The 13,891-nt window shown below is 40.2% G+C and overlaps 1 protein-coding gene across 19 annotated transcripts in view; it reads left to right on the top strand.

The window, feature by feature from the left end:
- Positions 1 to 13,891, top strand: part of FBLN2 (fibulin 2) — a 171,555-nt gene that overhangs the window by 149,590 nt on the left and 8,074 nt on the right. For all 19 annotated transcript variants that reach the window (XM_068906882.1, XM_068906894.1, XM_009688165.2 and 16 more), the window contains 6 exons: positions 4,643 to 4,777; positions 6,920 to 7,057; positions 7,356 to 7,499; positions 11,141 to 11,269; positions 11,797 to 11,922; positions 13,230 to 13,346. In XM_068906882.1, the coding sequence (XP_068762983.1) occupies positions 4,643 to 4,777; positions 6,920 to 7,057; positions 7,356 to 7,499; positions 11,141 to 11,269; positions 11,797 to 11,922; positions 13,230 to 13,346 (789 nt within the window). The remainder of the gene's footprint in view (positions 1 to 4,642; positions 4,778 to 6,919; positions 7,058 to 7,355; positions 7,500 to 11,140; positions 11,270 to 11,796; positions 11,923 to 13,229; positions 13,347 to 13,891) is intronic.

Here is a 13,891-nt window from a genome sequence, read left to right as displayed (position 1 = left end):
ATCAGGGCTGCCTGTGACTATAATGTCATGTGTGAACACATAGCTTGTTCCTTCCCTTCTCCCAGTGTTTATAACATTGCTTTTCTGACCATCCCAACCTTGCAGTGTCACAGCGTTTGTTTTTCTTACTATCTTTGAAAGCTCTATGATCTCATTTTATTAATGAGCATCATATGGCATGAGGGCATGAGCAGGAAAGTTTACAATATGTCATCGTTTAGACCAGGAATGTGATTTAATATCTTCTGGATTTTCTTTAAGTTATCAAAATTGGATTTTTTTTTAATCAGTTACTGGTAAGCATATGAATTTAATGTAATGATTTACATTAAATTAAATGTCTGTCAGAACACCGCTGCAAGGAAAGATGCCTTTACCGTTAATATATCAAACTGGGAGGTGGAAGTATCTGCGGTTGGCCATATTCTGCATGGTGCGTTTCATAGCTTTCACAGAGCCTGCTGGATGTACCACACTTCTGAAAATAGGTCAGCGGAAGGAGCTGCCTCACCGTGTTTTCTGCTTCTGAAAGTCTTGCCCTTTAATCCCTTGATATTTGTCCTGGACTGTGTGGTAGGGATATATCTGTCCTTTTCTACATCTCCCAGCAGTCTTTTGAGGCTAAATTAATGCATGCTTATCAGCAACTTTGGCAGAAGGTGCTCTAGAAGATGCCAAGATGATCCTGTTATTCACTTTCTTCCTCTCCTGGTCTCTTCCCCATGACATTATAGCAAAGTTTTATGGTGCCTGATACAAGACACACCTCAGACATTGCTAGTAAAAATGAAAGACACAACACTTCCTTGTAAAGCTAAAAGAACCTCTTATCCTTCACTAAATAACACAGTTCTGTATTTCTCTAAGGCAGTTCAGGTTTTACAGCTATCCTTGTAAAACAATCTGGAAAATGCTGAAGTTTCTCTGTCTTTTGAACAGATACACCTGGTGTTCTCCCTACTTGTGTGCAGCTCTGCTGTGTGTGTGGTGCCTGGAGAGCATTTAGTGTATTTAACATTTTTCCTACTTTTCTAGTCAAAGGGGAAAGCCACAAGCATACTGTGGTTTCCGATTTGTTGAACTGCCTCGCTGCAGCCATATTTGTCTAAGGTATCCTTTTCCAGCTTAATTGCTTTTATGCTCCAGCTTGAGCTATATCAACCCCTGTGAGGAAAGCTTTGGTAATTTGTTTGCAAATTATTGTTGTTTTAATGATGTTACTGTGTGTATTTTTCAGGGAGGGGAGGAACAATCCTTGCAGAGCAGCAAAACAGCTGATAACCTTTTATCTCTTGAACTCCCTTTAGTCAAATTGTGGACGATTATAATTCCAGGTGCATTCAAGAGCAGATATCCAGAATTCCTGAAAGGCAACCATGCACAATGAAGAGCCACCAGCTGTTTAAATAGCTTGCACACACCACTTTTGTGTAACTTTTTAAATAGATATTAAAATGTCTTTAGGCTTGAAAGCTCCATGTTCTCCAGAGATAAGAGCCAGGTTGGATGTTTTTAATGTGCATTGCTTTTCCTGGTAACTTTCAGGCAAAGTCATTACAACCACCCACATACATGCTGACAGAAGACCTCTATTTTATTTTGTTTCCTCCTCCCATCTAAACTTTCCCTCCTGTCAGAGTGGGTAGTAAGTGGTCATTTTGTTGCTGAACCATAGGGACTGTACATGAGCACAACCACTAAGAAAGGGTTGTTGCAAAGGAGCAACGGTTCTAAATAAAACACGTGTATTCCATAAAACAAATTGAGCTGAAGCAATTTGAAGAGAAAAGAATTCGTGAGTAACTACAGATGCAGGACGAAAAAGTGTGCATTTCATATTTTTGAAGAATGTGCAAAAATCTGAATTTATTGTAGAAGTATAGACAGAAAATATAGTAGTAGGTAAATGCCAATATTCCTTTGCAAAAATGTCAGCTTCTTAGATGCAACAGAGATGCTCAGGGATCGTGTAAATGTTCCTGTCTTCAGCAATAGTTCCAGGAAAAAAAGTGTTATGTTACTACATTTCACTCCATTTTTATTGACCTAGAGTGAGGAACGTTGCTGCCACACATATAGACCTACTCAATTTGTCAATTATGAGTCCCATTTCAGTATATTACTGAATTATTTTTTCCTCTTATTCCTGTTTTTGTAAATATCCTCTTGCCCCACAGTTATCTTAACTGTATTGGATGAAGACCAAAGTTGATCCAGCATTGGGAATTAACTTTGTTTCATACTGAAAACCTAACTCCATTTTTTCTACTGCTCTGTCAAGAATGATATGGCTAGTTGAGATGGTTTCTGGTGCTGAAGAGAGGCAGGTTATTGGCACTCTTGGTTTTGTGGATAATCAGTGGTGGGGGGAAAGTTGAGAGAGAGAGAGAGAGAGAGAGAGAGAGATTGTCCTTTTTTATAAAACTATTTTGTGCAAGATGTTCAGCCCTCACTCCCCTCTCCTTGTGCCTTAGAGTAGAGCAAAGCAAGGACAGTAAAGGCAGCATGGGCTGTGCAAAGCTCCCATGGGAGCTCGTGTGCTGTCCCCGGACAAGCTGGTCGCTGAACGAGGATCTCCAAAAATGCCTTTTCCCACCCTTGTGCTCATACCAAGGAGTACTGGCTCACAGTTTCAGTCTTGCATCTCAGCCCATCTCATAACCATTAGGTTTTACAGGTGGTCTCTTGTGCACAAAATTTTCACTGAAACCAAAATTCTGCAGGTAACCTGGTTTCTATAATTTTAATTTCCTCAGGCATGTTCTGGCCAGCTCTGCTTGTTTTCCCAAGGACTTGGAAAGCTGAAAGTTGAATCAAGAACATAGACAAAACATGAAATCATATTAATGTTTTTTCCTCTGTGAAATCTTAACCCTCTTTTTTTTTCAGATCTGTTGTAGAGCCTGTTTAAATTGGTAGAAAGACTTGCGCTAGTTTGAATGCTGCTACGGGGCTGTTCATACCAGTTTCCTCTAAAATTTAGAGAAATCTCAGATTTATTTAAGAAATAAGTCTAGTTAGGTGGGAGAGATCTACCAAAGCAGCTCATATTCTTCTCCTACCACGTGAAGGCTTTTGTCTTTTCTTTTCCAAGACAGCTTATGAAAATGTTGCTACCTACGCTTCATGCTAATGTGCTGCATTTGCAAAACTGTACAGGAGTTAGGACATAACCCCATAAAAGCCTTGGGGTAGGCAGGTACCTGCCCCTCAGTGGAAGTACCCAGTGACCACAAGGGGCTGACAGGAAGATTCAGCCAAGAACATTGACCTTTGTGTGGAGGGATCCACTGGCTCTGGAAAACAAGTGCATGTGAAGAACAGTAACAGCAAAGAAAAAAAAAAACATAAATAAATGAAAAGCAAATGGCACCAACCTAATACACTGGTCTTCGAAAACTTACTGCACATCTATAGGTAGCTGATTTCAGCAGGAGCTGAATTTTCTCTACGCTCCTTTTCATCTGTTCAGCAGAAAACACATTTTATAAGACAAAAGCTTTTAAAATGACTTTTCCTGCTTTTGTGCTCTGCAAGGGGAAATATGTCTGATGTTACACCTACCTGAGAATGACGTTCTGCAGCCAAAATGAAAATCTTATTTGAACCATCCTTACTATATTGGGTGGTATGAAAACAAACAGCTTTGTGTGCAGAGAAAGTGGATGATTGGTGGTACTTGTGGTGACATTTGGCTGCTGTTAGTTCTAAAAATACATCTTAGTTTTGTGTGGAAGTGTAAGATTTTGGGGAGAATTGGAAAAAAAAACCCATGCTTCTCCTTCCCTTCTCCACCCCTTTTCATTGCTGAGAAATATTTGCTCATCATACTATTTCTAGCTTTCATTACTGAAATAAGCAAACCTGATTTTGAAATGCTTTCATCCCCAGCCTGTCAAAATGGATCATTTTAAAAGTAAGGCATATTTCCTTCCAAATTGTGTCTTATATTCCATGATCTGGTATTTAAGTGGAAAAAAAAAGTATAATTTTTCCATTACTTCACCTGCTGAAAGCAGATCACTTTAAAGATTTAAATAAAAATTTTCAAACTTCTTTGAGCCTTCAGGATGCCTCTTTCCATATTGTCTCATGAGTCCAGTTCTCATGTCATGTTCCTCAGGAAGTAGGCATCTTGCATGGCTGCAGGGAGGCACACCATTTCAGTACCTATCTCTTGCAACAGCCTCACACCAGTGGATCCTATCTACCTCACATAAAGCAGCAGGACTGATATATAGCCTGAGCTGTGAAAAACTGTTAATGAGCAATAAACATGAATCACTTTCTCGCCTCAGCTAGCCAGGAGGTTTCTATGCAGTAAATGGGAAGCTAATTATCAACCCTCTCCTGACTCTGCATTTAATCAGTTCTGTCCATCCCTTGTCCTCAGCAAACACAACATTTGCTGTATGGAGGGGGGGGGGAGAGGAAACCTCCATGAGATTTGAGTCTCTTGAGCTATTTTATATTAACAAAAGATCCTGAAATAAAATGTCCTTAAATCAGAACCCTGTCTATATTAACTTTCTTTTGGAAGAAATGGTTTCACATGAGCTTTTGACTCCTTCCAAAGGAGAGCAGGAAGAAGCAGATTTATTGATAAATATGAGGCACTGAATTGTCTAATTGCTTATTGTAGACATTAACGAATGCGTAACGGATACACATACCTGCCAGCGGCGAGAGCACTGCGTCAACACGATGGGATCATTTAAATGTCTCCAGGAACTGAGCTGTCAGCCTGGTTATGAACTTAAGGATGGAGAATGTGTTGGTAAGGCGAGCATTTTTCAGTTGATGCAATTGCTGTTGCTAAGAAGGAAAGGAAAGGGACTGTGAAACATATTATTGTTGCTGGTCTATAATATCAGAATCGAACTAGAAAAACCTGGTCGTCATGGAAATGTTTAGCTTTCCAAGCCCCTTCTGTGTGTTCATTTCTTTGAAATAGTTTCCAACAGTAACGATAAATAATTTGGGAAGTACATGAAACCTGATGAATTAAGATTTCCCCTGCTTTTAAGGGGTTTAAGGAGTGAGATGTCGCTGCCGGGGGAATTCCTGTTACAGTCCTCTGGGAGCTCGGCTTTGCTCTGACGGAGCCGATGCTGCTCCCTGCTGAAGGCTGAATCACAGCCTGCATGGATCAATCCAGCCTGCGTGGATCAGGGGGACTCTGTCCAGTCCTTCCTGTGCTTAAGAGGCCTGCCTGCATTTATTTACATTTACATTTATTTATATGGGGTTAAGAGGTTATTCTTCTCCTCCTCCTTCTTAGTCTATATAGGGATCTAAGGGAGACTCTTCTAGAGACTGAACTCAGTACTCATAGTGCAGCAGAAGCTGTTCTGCAGCATGTGAGTGTGCAAGAGATATGTGTGGGAGGACCCCTTCTTCTCAGGTCAGAAGTCAGAGTTTCCTGACCGCTGGAGTAGGAGATGCCTAAGGAAAGAACTTAGTGCTTGACGTGTAACAAATGTTATAAAGTAGAAATAATCAGAATTCTCACTTTATATACAGCTGTCATAAGTAAACCTGGTATTACTTGAAGGGTCTGTTTTTGAGCCCCTGTTTGGGTGTCTGATTCTATAGCATTTCTAACATTTATTAGCAATCTAAATTACTTTCTAATCTTAAAGTTAGATTGTAACTATAATAGATCATCAAAGGTACAAATTGTTTTCAGGTAGCTTTTAAATTAATGACTTAGGAGAAGGATTATTATTCCAAAACTACTCAGTGTAAAATTGTCTATATATAGCGATTGATTTTGCAGCATTTTATGAAATACTGAGTTCCATATTTTTCTGTGTCTCGTTCTACATATATGATCAGAAGATTTATTAATGTAGTACCTTCTGGAAGACTGGTGATGTTCTTTCATGACTTTAACACTGAACTGAGGTGTTAGAGTAGAAAGATAAGTGCCAAGGGGTCTGCTTTGTCTGCCTGGAGAAGTGGGGAACTCCTGAATCACGCAGTTTACTGTATTTGTCTTTATCTTCTAGTAAATACATTCATCATGAGGAGAGTTCCCAGGAAACAGCGTACATTAATGTAGTATTGGAAAATGTTTCCAGAAACTGAACTTTGAATGTATTTATACTGGAATTCTGGTTTCGGGTGGGGTCCCTTCAATCAAGAACTGGAAGCAGTACTGCAATACCAGCTGAGCTATGCAGCTACTCAGCATAGGTCAGCTGGGCATGAAATTATAACTTTGAAACTTAAAGGAAGTGTGCCTAGAAAGTTGGCATTAAACTGGTGAAGATAATTTGGGAGGTAGTTTCAGATAAGTAATAAAAATGAGAAAACAGTGTTCAGCTCTGGCTGCAGAGTAAGAAAAAAAAGCAAAATTTTTTACAAATGTTACTATTTCTTATACCTTTCAGAGGTGGTTGGGTGTTTGGTTTATGTACTTATGTACATATATATGTACCCTGGGGCCTGTGCACAAGGTGAAATCCCAGCCTATTTAAGACAGGGGCCCTTTTAGCATCAAATTCAGCAGAGCCAAGTATTTATCTAGAATTCCAAGTCTGAGGAGTAAGAGAATGGTTCTGCTTTTGAAATAGTGTGGTGTGTATTTATATGCCCTTATTTCTAGTTTTATTCCGGGCCTCTAGGATTTTTAAATGGCTGGCGTTTCATATTTGTGGTTTAAAAGAGGTTCAGTGAATGGTGCAGTGGGGACCAGCATGGAACTTGTTGCAGAACCTGCCAAGCTCAGGAGTCTGTGGATGTCCAAGAGCAGATATATCTACACCTCAGAGTTTCCAAAGGCAATTTTGGGTGTCTGGTTTAAATGATGCTTCTTAACTTCCTTCCTGACAAAAAAGGTTGAAAACTAGTCGTGAAGGCTATTGCAAGTTACAGCTTAACTAGTTACAAATTGGTGTTTTAATCTGATTAACAGATATAGATGAATGCGAGAAAGGAACTCATAGTTGTAAAGTAAACTTCGTTTGTCAGAATACAGAAGGATCCTTCTACTGTGAATCAAAGCAACGGTGCATGGATGGATTTTTACAAGACCCTGAGGGTAACTGTGTTGGTAAGTGTGACCAGCAGTGTGTTTGTAATATGTGCAGCAGCGTTGGCTAACTCCTATTCCTTTTGGCCTGTCCAGAGGGTGTGCACTGACCGTGTGTAATTTTCCTTAAATCTTGCTGTGAATTAAGTCTAAACATTGCTGATCTTTTGAAGATATGCCTACTCGCATACTGAATTTGAAAAGTAACACGCCCTTATCAACCTTATCTTTGTAGTACAATAAATCAAAATTAATGAAAAGAAACGAGAGCTGGAAGAAAAGAGCTGTCATCAGTATTCTAACTCATTTTCTCCACCAGATATTAATGAATGCACATCTCTCCCTGAGCCGTGTAAACCAGGATTCAACTGCATCAATACTGTTGGGTCTTACACCTGCCAAAGGAACATGCTGACGTGCAGCAGAGGCTACCATGCCAGCGAGGATGGGACCCGCTGCATTGGTAAGGTCAGACTGTGGTCTCTGATCAGGTGTCTTCTCAGAGGCAAAAGTGCATGTTGCTTCCAAAAGAGTTTTTGAGTTGCCTCAAGTTTCAGAAATTTATTTGAGGGAGTTGCTGCGTACATTTGCTGTCCAAACAGCGCAGTGGTTTGTGTGCGCTACAGGACACTGCACTGAGGTCTGAATGCTGTGTTGAGTTCCTTCGGGTGACCTTGGCTGACAGTGGTTTTGACTGCATGTGCGATTGGTTGACTTCCATGCTGGAGTGTATGACATCTAACGACTTCTTAATCTTACGCTATTAACCAAAACCATGATCCTTTGCTATATAGTACAGTGTCTCACTGTAAATGATATGATCTGAAGCCATATATGCAGCAAACTTGAAATAGCATTATAAATGGTATTTCCGTTTACATTCAGCTGTACAAATGCTTAGGATAAATTATTTTCTTTGTGAAAAGAATGTGGAAATACCTACTTAGGCTAGGATACATCTCACTACTGACTTGCATGGGTATTTATTCCAATATGTGTATAGTGTTACTGACTCAGAATAGTAGATTTCATGCCCCGTCTGCATTTGCTCTGTAAATGAGCACACTAGCACAAAGGAATCGAGGCTTGGTCCTCAGTGCCCAAGGAAAGGCTGGCTATGTATTTTTGAATTTCCTATGTTCTGTGCTACACACAGGAGGAAATGGTAAGACAGCAGCTGGGGAAAAAAAAGAAATGACAAATCAGCATTTTGGCTAGTGATGATATCCTAAAGATTTCTGCTTATGTTACCTTTGAATGAAAGGAAGGATGGAAAATAAACAAAACACGCTTTCACAACACCCCAGGTGGGCGGAAGCCTCGTTCACAGCTGTTTATTAATTTGGTCATCACTCGTATTCATAACTTATGAAACCCCTCTTCTAAGAGACTGGAGAACAGTAGAGAAAAACACTGGTATGGATGGAAGGCCCTGGTCAAATAAATTTCCACTTCCTCCTCTTTGCTCTTTGCTGCCCTCTATCTGCCATCATGCTTTTACCCACGGGATTGTCCAGAGTGTACTTGGGCAAGATTTGGAACCAGGCAGAAGACTGGGATATGTAATGTAATTAACTGAGGAAATTGAGAAAGCTTCCTAAAACAGCTACAGTGGGTTGTTTCCTAGACTCGGGACAAAGTGGTGCGGTCTCATTGGCGTCTTATTATAGAGCAGCCTGAGGTATTCCGGCTCTGACAAAGGGAAGGTACAGAAGTATTGTCTCCACAGCTGTTATGTAGGGACAGATCTTCAGCTGATTTCCGTCAGTCCTGTTTCAGCAAAGTCAACAAGGTTAGGCCAATTCACACCACCTGAAGTGAGGTGACCCTGAGACTGGGTTTAGGGTTGCTACAGAGAGCAAGGGCTGACCTAGCACACCATGCCAAAATCTTCATGAATGCTGTTTTTCTGGAAGTTGGCAATCTTCACTGAGCAACTCAGAAGTCCCAGGCACAGGTCCAAAAACCTCTGCTTTCAAGCCCTGCAAATGGCTAGGGTGAATTATCTTCCTAAATTTTGAAGTGATGATTTATAGAAATAATCCAGCTTGCTTTTTCAGTTGTTTCTAAAACAGGAGTGAGAGTGTACATATATGTGAGAGAGGAGGAAACCAGTATTGCTCATATAACAGTTATATGTTTAAGGCATGATGAGATAACGTGATGCAAAGTAATTACAAATGTTACTTTGTCTACAATTTACGTTATTGACAGTGCTTTTAAAGAGCAAGTGTAAGGAAAGTCTTTAGGTTATTTGACATCATTTCTATTTGATTTTAGGAAAACAAATGTTTAATGTTAATTAGTCATCTCTCACCAATTTTGGTATTTTTTTGGTATGAGTTTCTTTAGATAGGAAGAGAGAATGGAGAAGAAAAAGGAAAATCATAAGGTCCTGATTTCCCCTTTCTATGATAAAGACTAGTTTCTTCAAGGTATTACAACAGTTAATTGGGCTTCTGATTTGGATTTACTTAGAGTAGTATAAAATATGTCATCTGGATGTGTTTCTGGAGCAGAACTAAACTTCTGTGGCCGTCCCTGTTCAGAGGATTCATTTTCTTTGGACATGTTCATTCTTTGTCATTCAGTAAAACAGTTATTAAAAGCTACCTCTTACATTCAACTGAAAGTACTGTAACTATCATGAAATACAGCACACTTGTGCTAGGATAATGCCCCAGAAGTAATTAAAGGCTGAATGCAAAGGAATGTATAATTTTGCAGAAACTAATGAAATGGTTGCATACATGAATTAATTGCAAATAAAACTGCTAATTTAAAAATTTGTATCTGCATTAAAAACTTCCTTGTTTTGATGCTTCCTCTAATCTGAAAGAAAATAAGAAGGCAGCATTTCAGCAGAAATCTGTGAGCCTATTGGGAATTCTTTGCTGGCCAAATTTCCTGTCCTCACTAAACCAGTGCTGGTAGGGACTGAATACATGCTGAAGAAGTCAAGAGTTCAGAAGAACAGTATTTGCTTGCACCTCTCACCAGGGTTAATATAGCCACCACTTTTCCAAATCTAAGTATAGATTCAGAAACTTGCTCCCGTTTCCCTATCATTTTCTCAGTAAGTGACTGTTTTCCAGAGCAACCTTAAAGGCTGTTGTTTGACAAGAAACCCTCTGAAATGAAATAGTGCTAGAATTTATGACTTCAAACAGGGCAGTCACTGAAAGGGCCACTGTATGGAGAACTCCTAGCTGTGCTTAGGCTGCCTTCCTAATTAATACTGCATGAACAGTGGTTTGGATGGTTGAAGCAGTTAAAGAAGTGGAGGATAGGTAGGAAGAAGGATCTGATGGCTTAGAAAATGGCAGAACTCAGACTACTTTAATAAATACAAGAGTCTGAGGGTTGATCAGGTTTTTTGATGCTTCTTGTTACAGATGGTAACAGGGATTTGTTAGATACTGATGAGCTATTTAGTCACGTTCTGAGTCTTGTAAATCAGCCCGTGTTGAAAATGCTCATCTTCATCTGAGGATTTTTAAAATGAAATTGCAAGTGGTACATGTGAGTGGAGAAGCAACTAATTTGTTGGTATTGGATTTTGGATGAGAGGCCATGAGGAACATCAGAATTTGGTTTGATTGAGAGATGAAAAAAGATAAACTTTATCAACTTTGGAAAAGAGCAAAAGGTGGGCAGCAGAAGCAGGATTGAAAGGGCAAGAGGAGATGAAAATAGCAATTGATTTAGTTCAAGGGATGAGCAGAATTTCTGGCTAGTTCTTGTTTTTCTTTAAATGGCTTGCTGTGACTCATGTAATGGCAGAACATCAGAATAGGGTATTTAAATGTCATGGTTTGATCAGAATCAAAATGTGTTTACACTGAAATGCAGAATATGCTGGGAAAACTCCATTGCATTTTCATTTTTAAAATAATGTATTGCTTTTCAAAAGTTTGACTTAGAGATATGTAAATCGGACTCTTAGAAAAGCAGGGTGGGAAAAACTGATATTCTACCTCCTGTGTCCAGGGGACAACCCTAAGAGTGTCTGTTCCTCTCTTCGTTTTCTTTTTTTTTTTCTCTTTGTGAACTGTGTCATTCAGCAAACTATATTTAAACTAATTGCTGTCCCTGATTCTGTAGATGTGGATGAATGTCAAACCGGTGTACACCGTTGCGGTGAAGGGCAGATTTGTCATAATATTCCTGGGGCTTACCGCTGTGACTGCAAGATGGGCTATCAATACGATGCATTCAGCAGAACCTGCATTGGTATGTAAGGCGCAAGATGAGAGGAAATGACAGATTGATTGAGCCTCGGACTTCCAGGCAATATTTAGCACTATTGCAGAGCACGTAGTAATTAGTTCTGCAATGCAGTGGCTCAAGGAATAACGGCATCGCTCCGGGAGCTGCTGCCATCGACTGCCACCAGCCAGTTAGAGCTCTGCCGCTCGGGGCAGCGGGTACGGCTTATGTGTCCTTGGTTTAGTTTGGCTGCAGGTTATTGATTAAAGTCATTTGCAAAGCACTTTTCTGTAGATTGTGCTTCTCCTGCTGTGGAAATTTATCTTTCTGAAATCTTCACAACCTTCTCCATAAGAGACCATGATACAGCATTTTGTATTTTATTGCTGCTATACACCATTGAGAGCACAAAGGTAGACAGCATAAAACCTGAGGTTGCAGCATTTTGTGCTCTACAAATCAGTCTTTGACGTCTTTGAAAATATCCTCCTGCATCTCCTTTGATGCTTTTGTTTTTAAGCTGACTCTATATTTGCTTGTTATGCTGGCAGATATAAATGAGTGCTGGAATTACCCTGGACGCCTGTGTCAGCACACGTGCGAGAATACTCCTGGCTCCTATCATTGCACTTGTTCCTCTGGTTTCCGCTTGTCCTATGATGGGAAGCACTGTGAAGGTACCAGATGGTTTTTCTGTGAAGTAGAACTTGCGGTGTGAATTAAGGGATGTTAGAGAAGGAGCTGAGGTGAAATATAAATACAGTAACCCCATGATTTATGCATGCTCAAACTTGCAGATACTGAATTAAACCTTCAAACTGTCAGAGAAGAGCTGACAAACCCTAGTCCCTTGTACTTACCAAATCAGCAATGTGCTGCTGGGGAACTTTCCACGTGCAGGTTCTGTGCCCTGAGTGGCAGGCAAAGCTGCCAGTTCCACTGCCCTGATTCAGGGTCAAGATACCACTAAAAGGTTAATATACAAGGCACGTTCTGGCTGCCTTTCCCTCTTTCTCTGTCTTCTTTTTACTGTCAGCTTACTGTGTAGCTATATTCTCTTTCATGTTTTCCCAAAAAATGGCAAAGTGGTTGGCTGTTATTATTCTGCCTTTGCATTTGGCAGCTCTGCCTCCCACAGCCCAGTCATTGGTTTTCAGCTATTTCACTAGTTTAGGTAATTGCACCTTTGGAAAGGACTGCAGTATAAAGAGCAGGAGATACTCTCCTAGAGTTAGAGAGCCTTGTGATACGGATGATTGGGATGTGTTGCAATGGTTACAAATTCATCTGTTTCCACTGAAAGGATAAGAACTCTTAGTCTATTACTATTTATTTTCTTTTATCAGTGACAACATATATGGTGTATAGCACTTAAAGTTTTACAGAGAGATATCTTTTCTTCAGTGTGGAATGACTTTGAAAGACAACCCAAGCTTTTCTAAAAGTTTTGGGTTTCATTTGAAATATATCAACTAGAACAAAGCTTAGATTATTTCATTTTTGTTTCTCCCTTTTCTTCGTCTCCCTCACATACTTTCTCTTTTCCTTCCAGATAAGAGAAAGGAGAACATAATAAAATAGGGGATTTTTCACTCAAATTTTACTAAAAATGAAACCAGAGAGAGTGGAAATAATGGAAAAAATATTTTAGATTTTGAATGGAAAGAAAAATTTTGAAGTTCTCTGTGAAGTTTTTTTTAAGGGAATAATTATGTAGCTGTAACCTATCAGATCTGAAACACATGTTTGCATGTGTGCATGTGTTTACATGGGCATATATAGAAATTAAATGTAGGTGCAACACATGTCCTCATGCTTCACGGCATGCTGGCTAGGGGGCAGAAACATCTTGGGATGAATTAGTCCATCTTTATCCACCCTGTTGAGAGGGATCTGGTAACAGCTGTTCACAGAGGCAGGACATGGCGGGAGATATTGTTCTGAACTGTTGTGGCAATGTTTGTGGGTTTGTTTTTGGATACAGATGTGAATGAATGTGATACTAGTCCCTGCAGCCAGGAGTGTGCCAATGTTTACGGTTCCTATCAGTGTTACTGCAGGCAAGGTTTCCAGCTAGCAGAAGATGGACATTCGTGTAAAGGTAAGGCTGCTGCTTTGCCAAAGCAAATTAAATGTGTGTATGCTCTTTAATAGTAAGCGCTCTCTAAATCTCAGCAGCACCTAGTGCTGCAGGTGGTGCCTGAGGATGACTCTGAGTTACACCCTGCTGCAGATGCTGCACGAGGTGACTTCAGCAATTGGAAATGCAGTTTGTTGTTGCACCTCCTGCTTGGGGCTGGCGGCACACCTGGGTGACCACAGGGCCAGTGAGGTTACTTTTTAATGGGGCTAAAGCTTATAACTGGAAAAATTAGAAGGGAAGAGATATTTAGTTGGACTGCATCAACTACATCCTCCCCTCAGCCGGGGTTGAGCTGCTTCTAACTTCTGCTGATAGTGGGTGAAAGAGGAGCAGAGCAGTCAGACTGGAGACAGGAAGGATTTCACCTATTTTCATTAAGTTACCAATACCGACACGGACATACTGCTCTTACATACTAACTTCAGAGAGTCTCTATTTAAGAAATGGTGAAGAAACCGCCGTTCTTCCAAGCTCAAGGACGCTCCCAAAGCAATCCTAGAGGG

The sequence above is a fragment of the Struthio camelus genome, chromosome 14 (assembly GCF_040807025.1).
Source record: "Struthio camelus isolate bStrCam1 chromosome 14, bStrCam1.hap1, whole genome shotgun sequence".
NCBI lineage: Eukaryota > Metazoa > Chordata > Aves > Struthioniformes > Struthionidae > Struthio > Struthio camelus.
The sequence above is the reverse complement of the archived record's forward strand: the minus strand, read 5'-3'. Positions and strand labels throughout refer to the sequence as shown.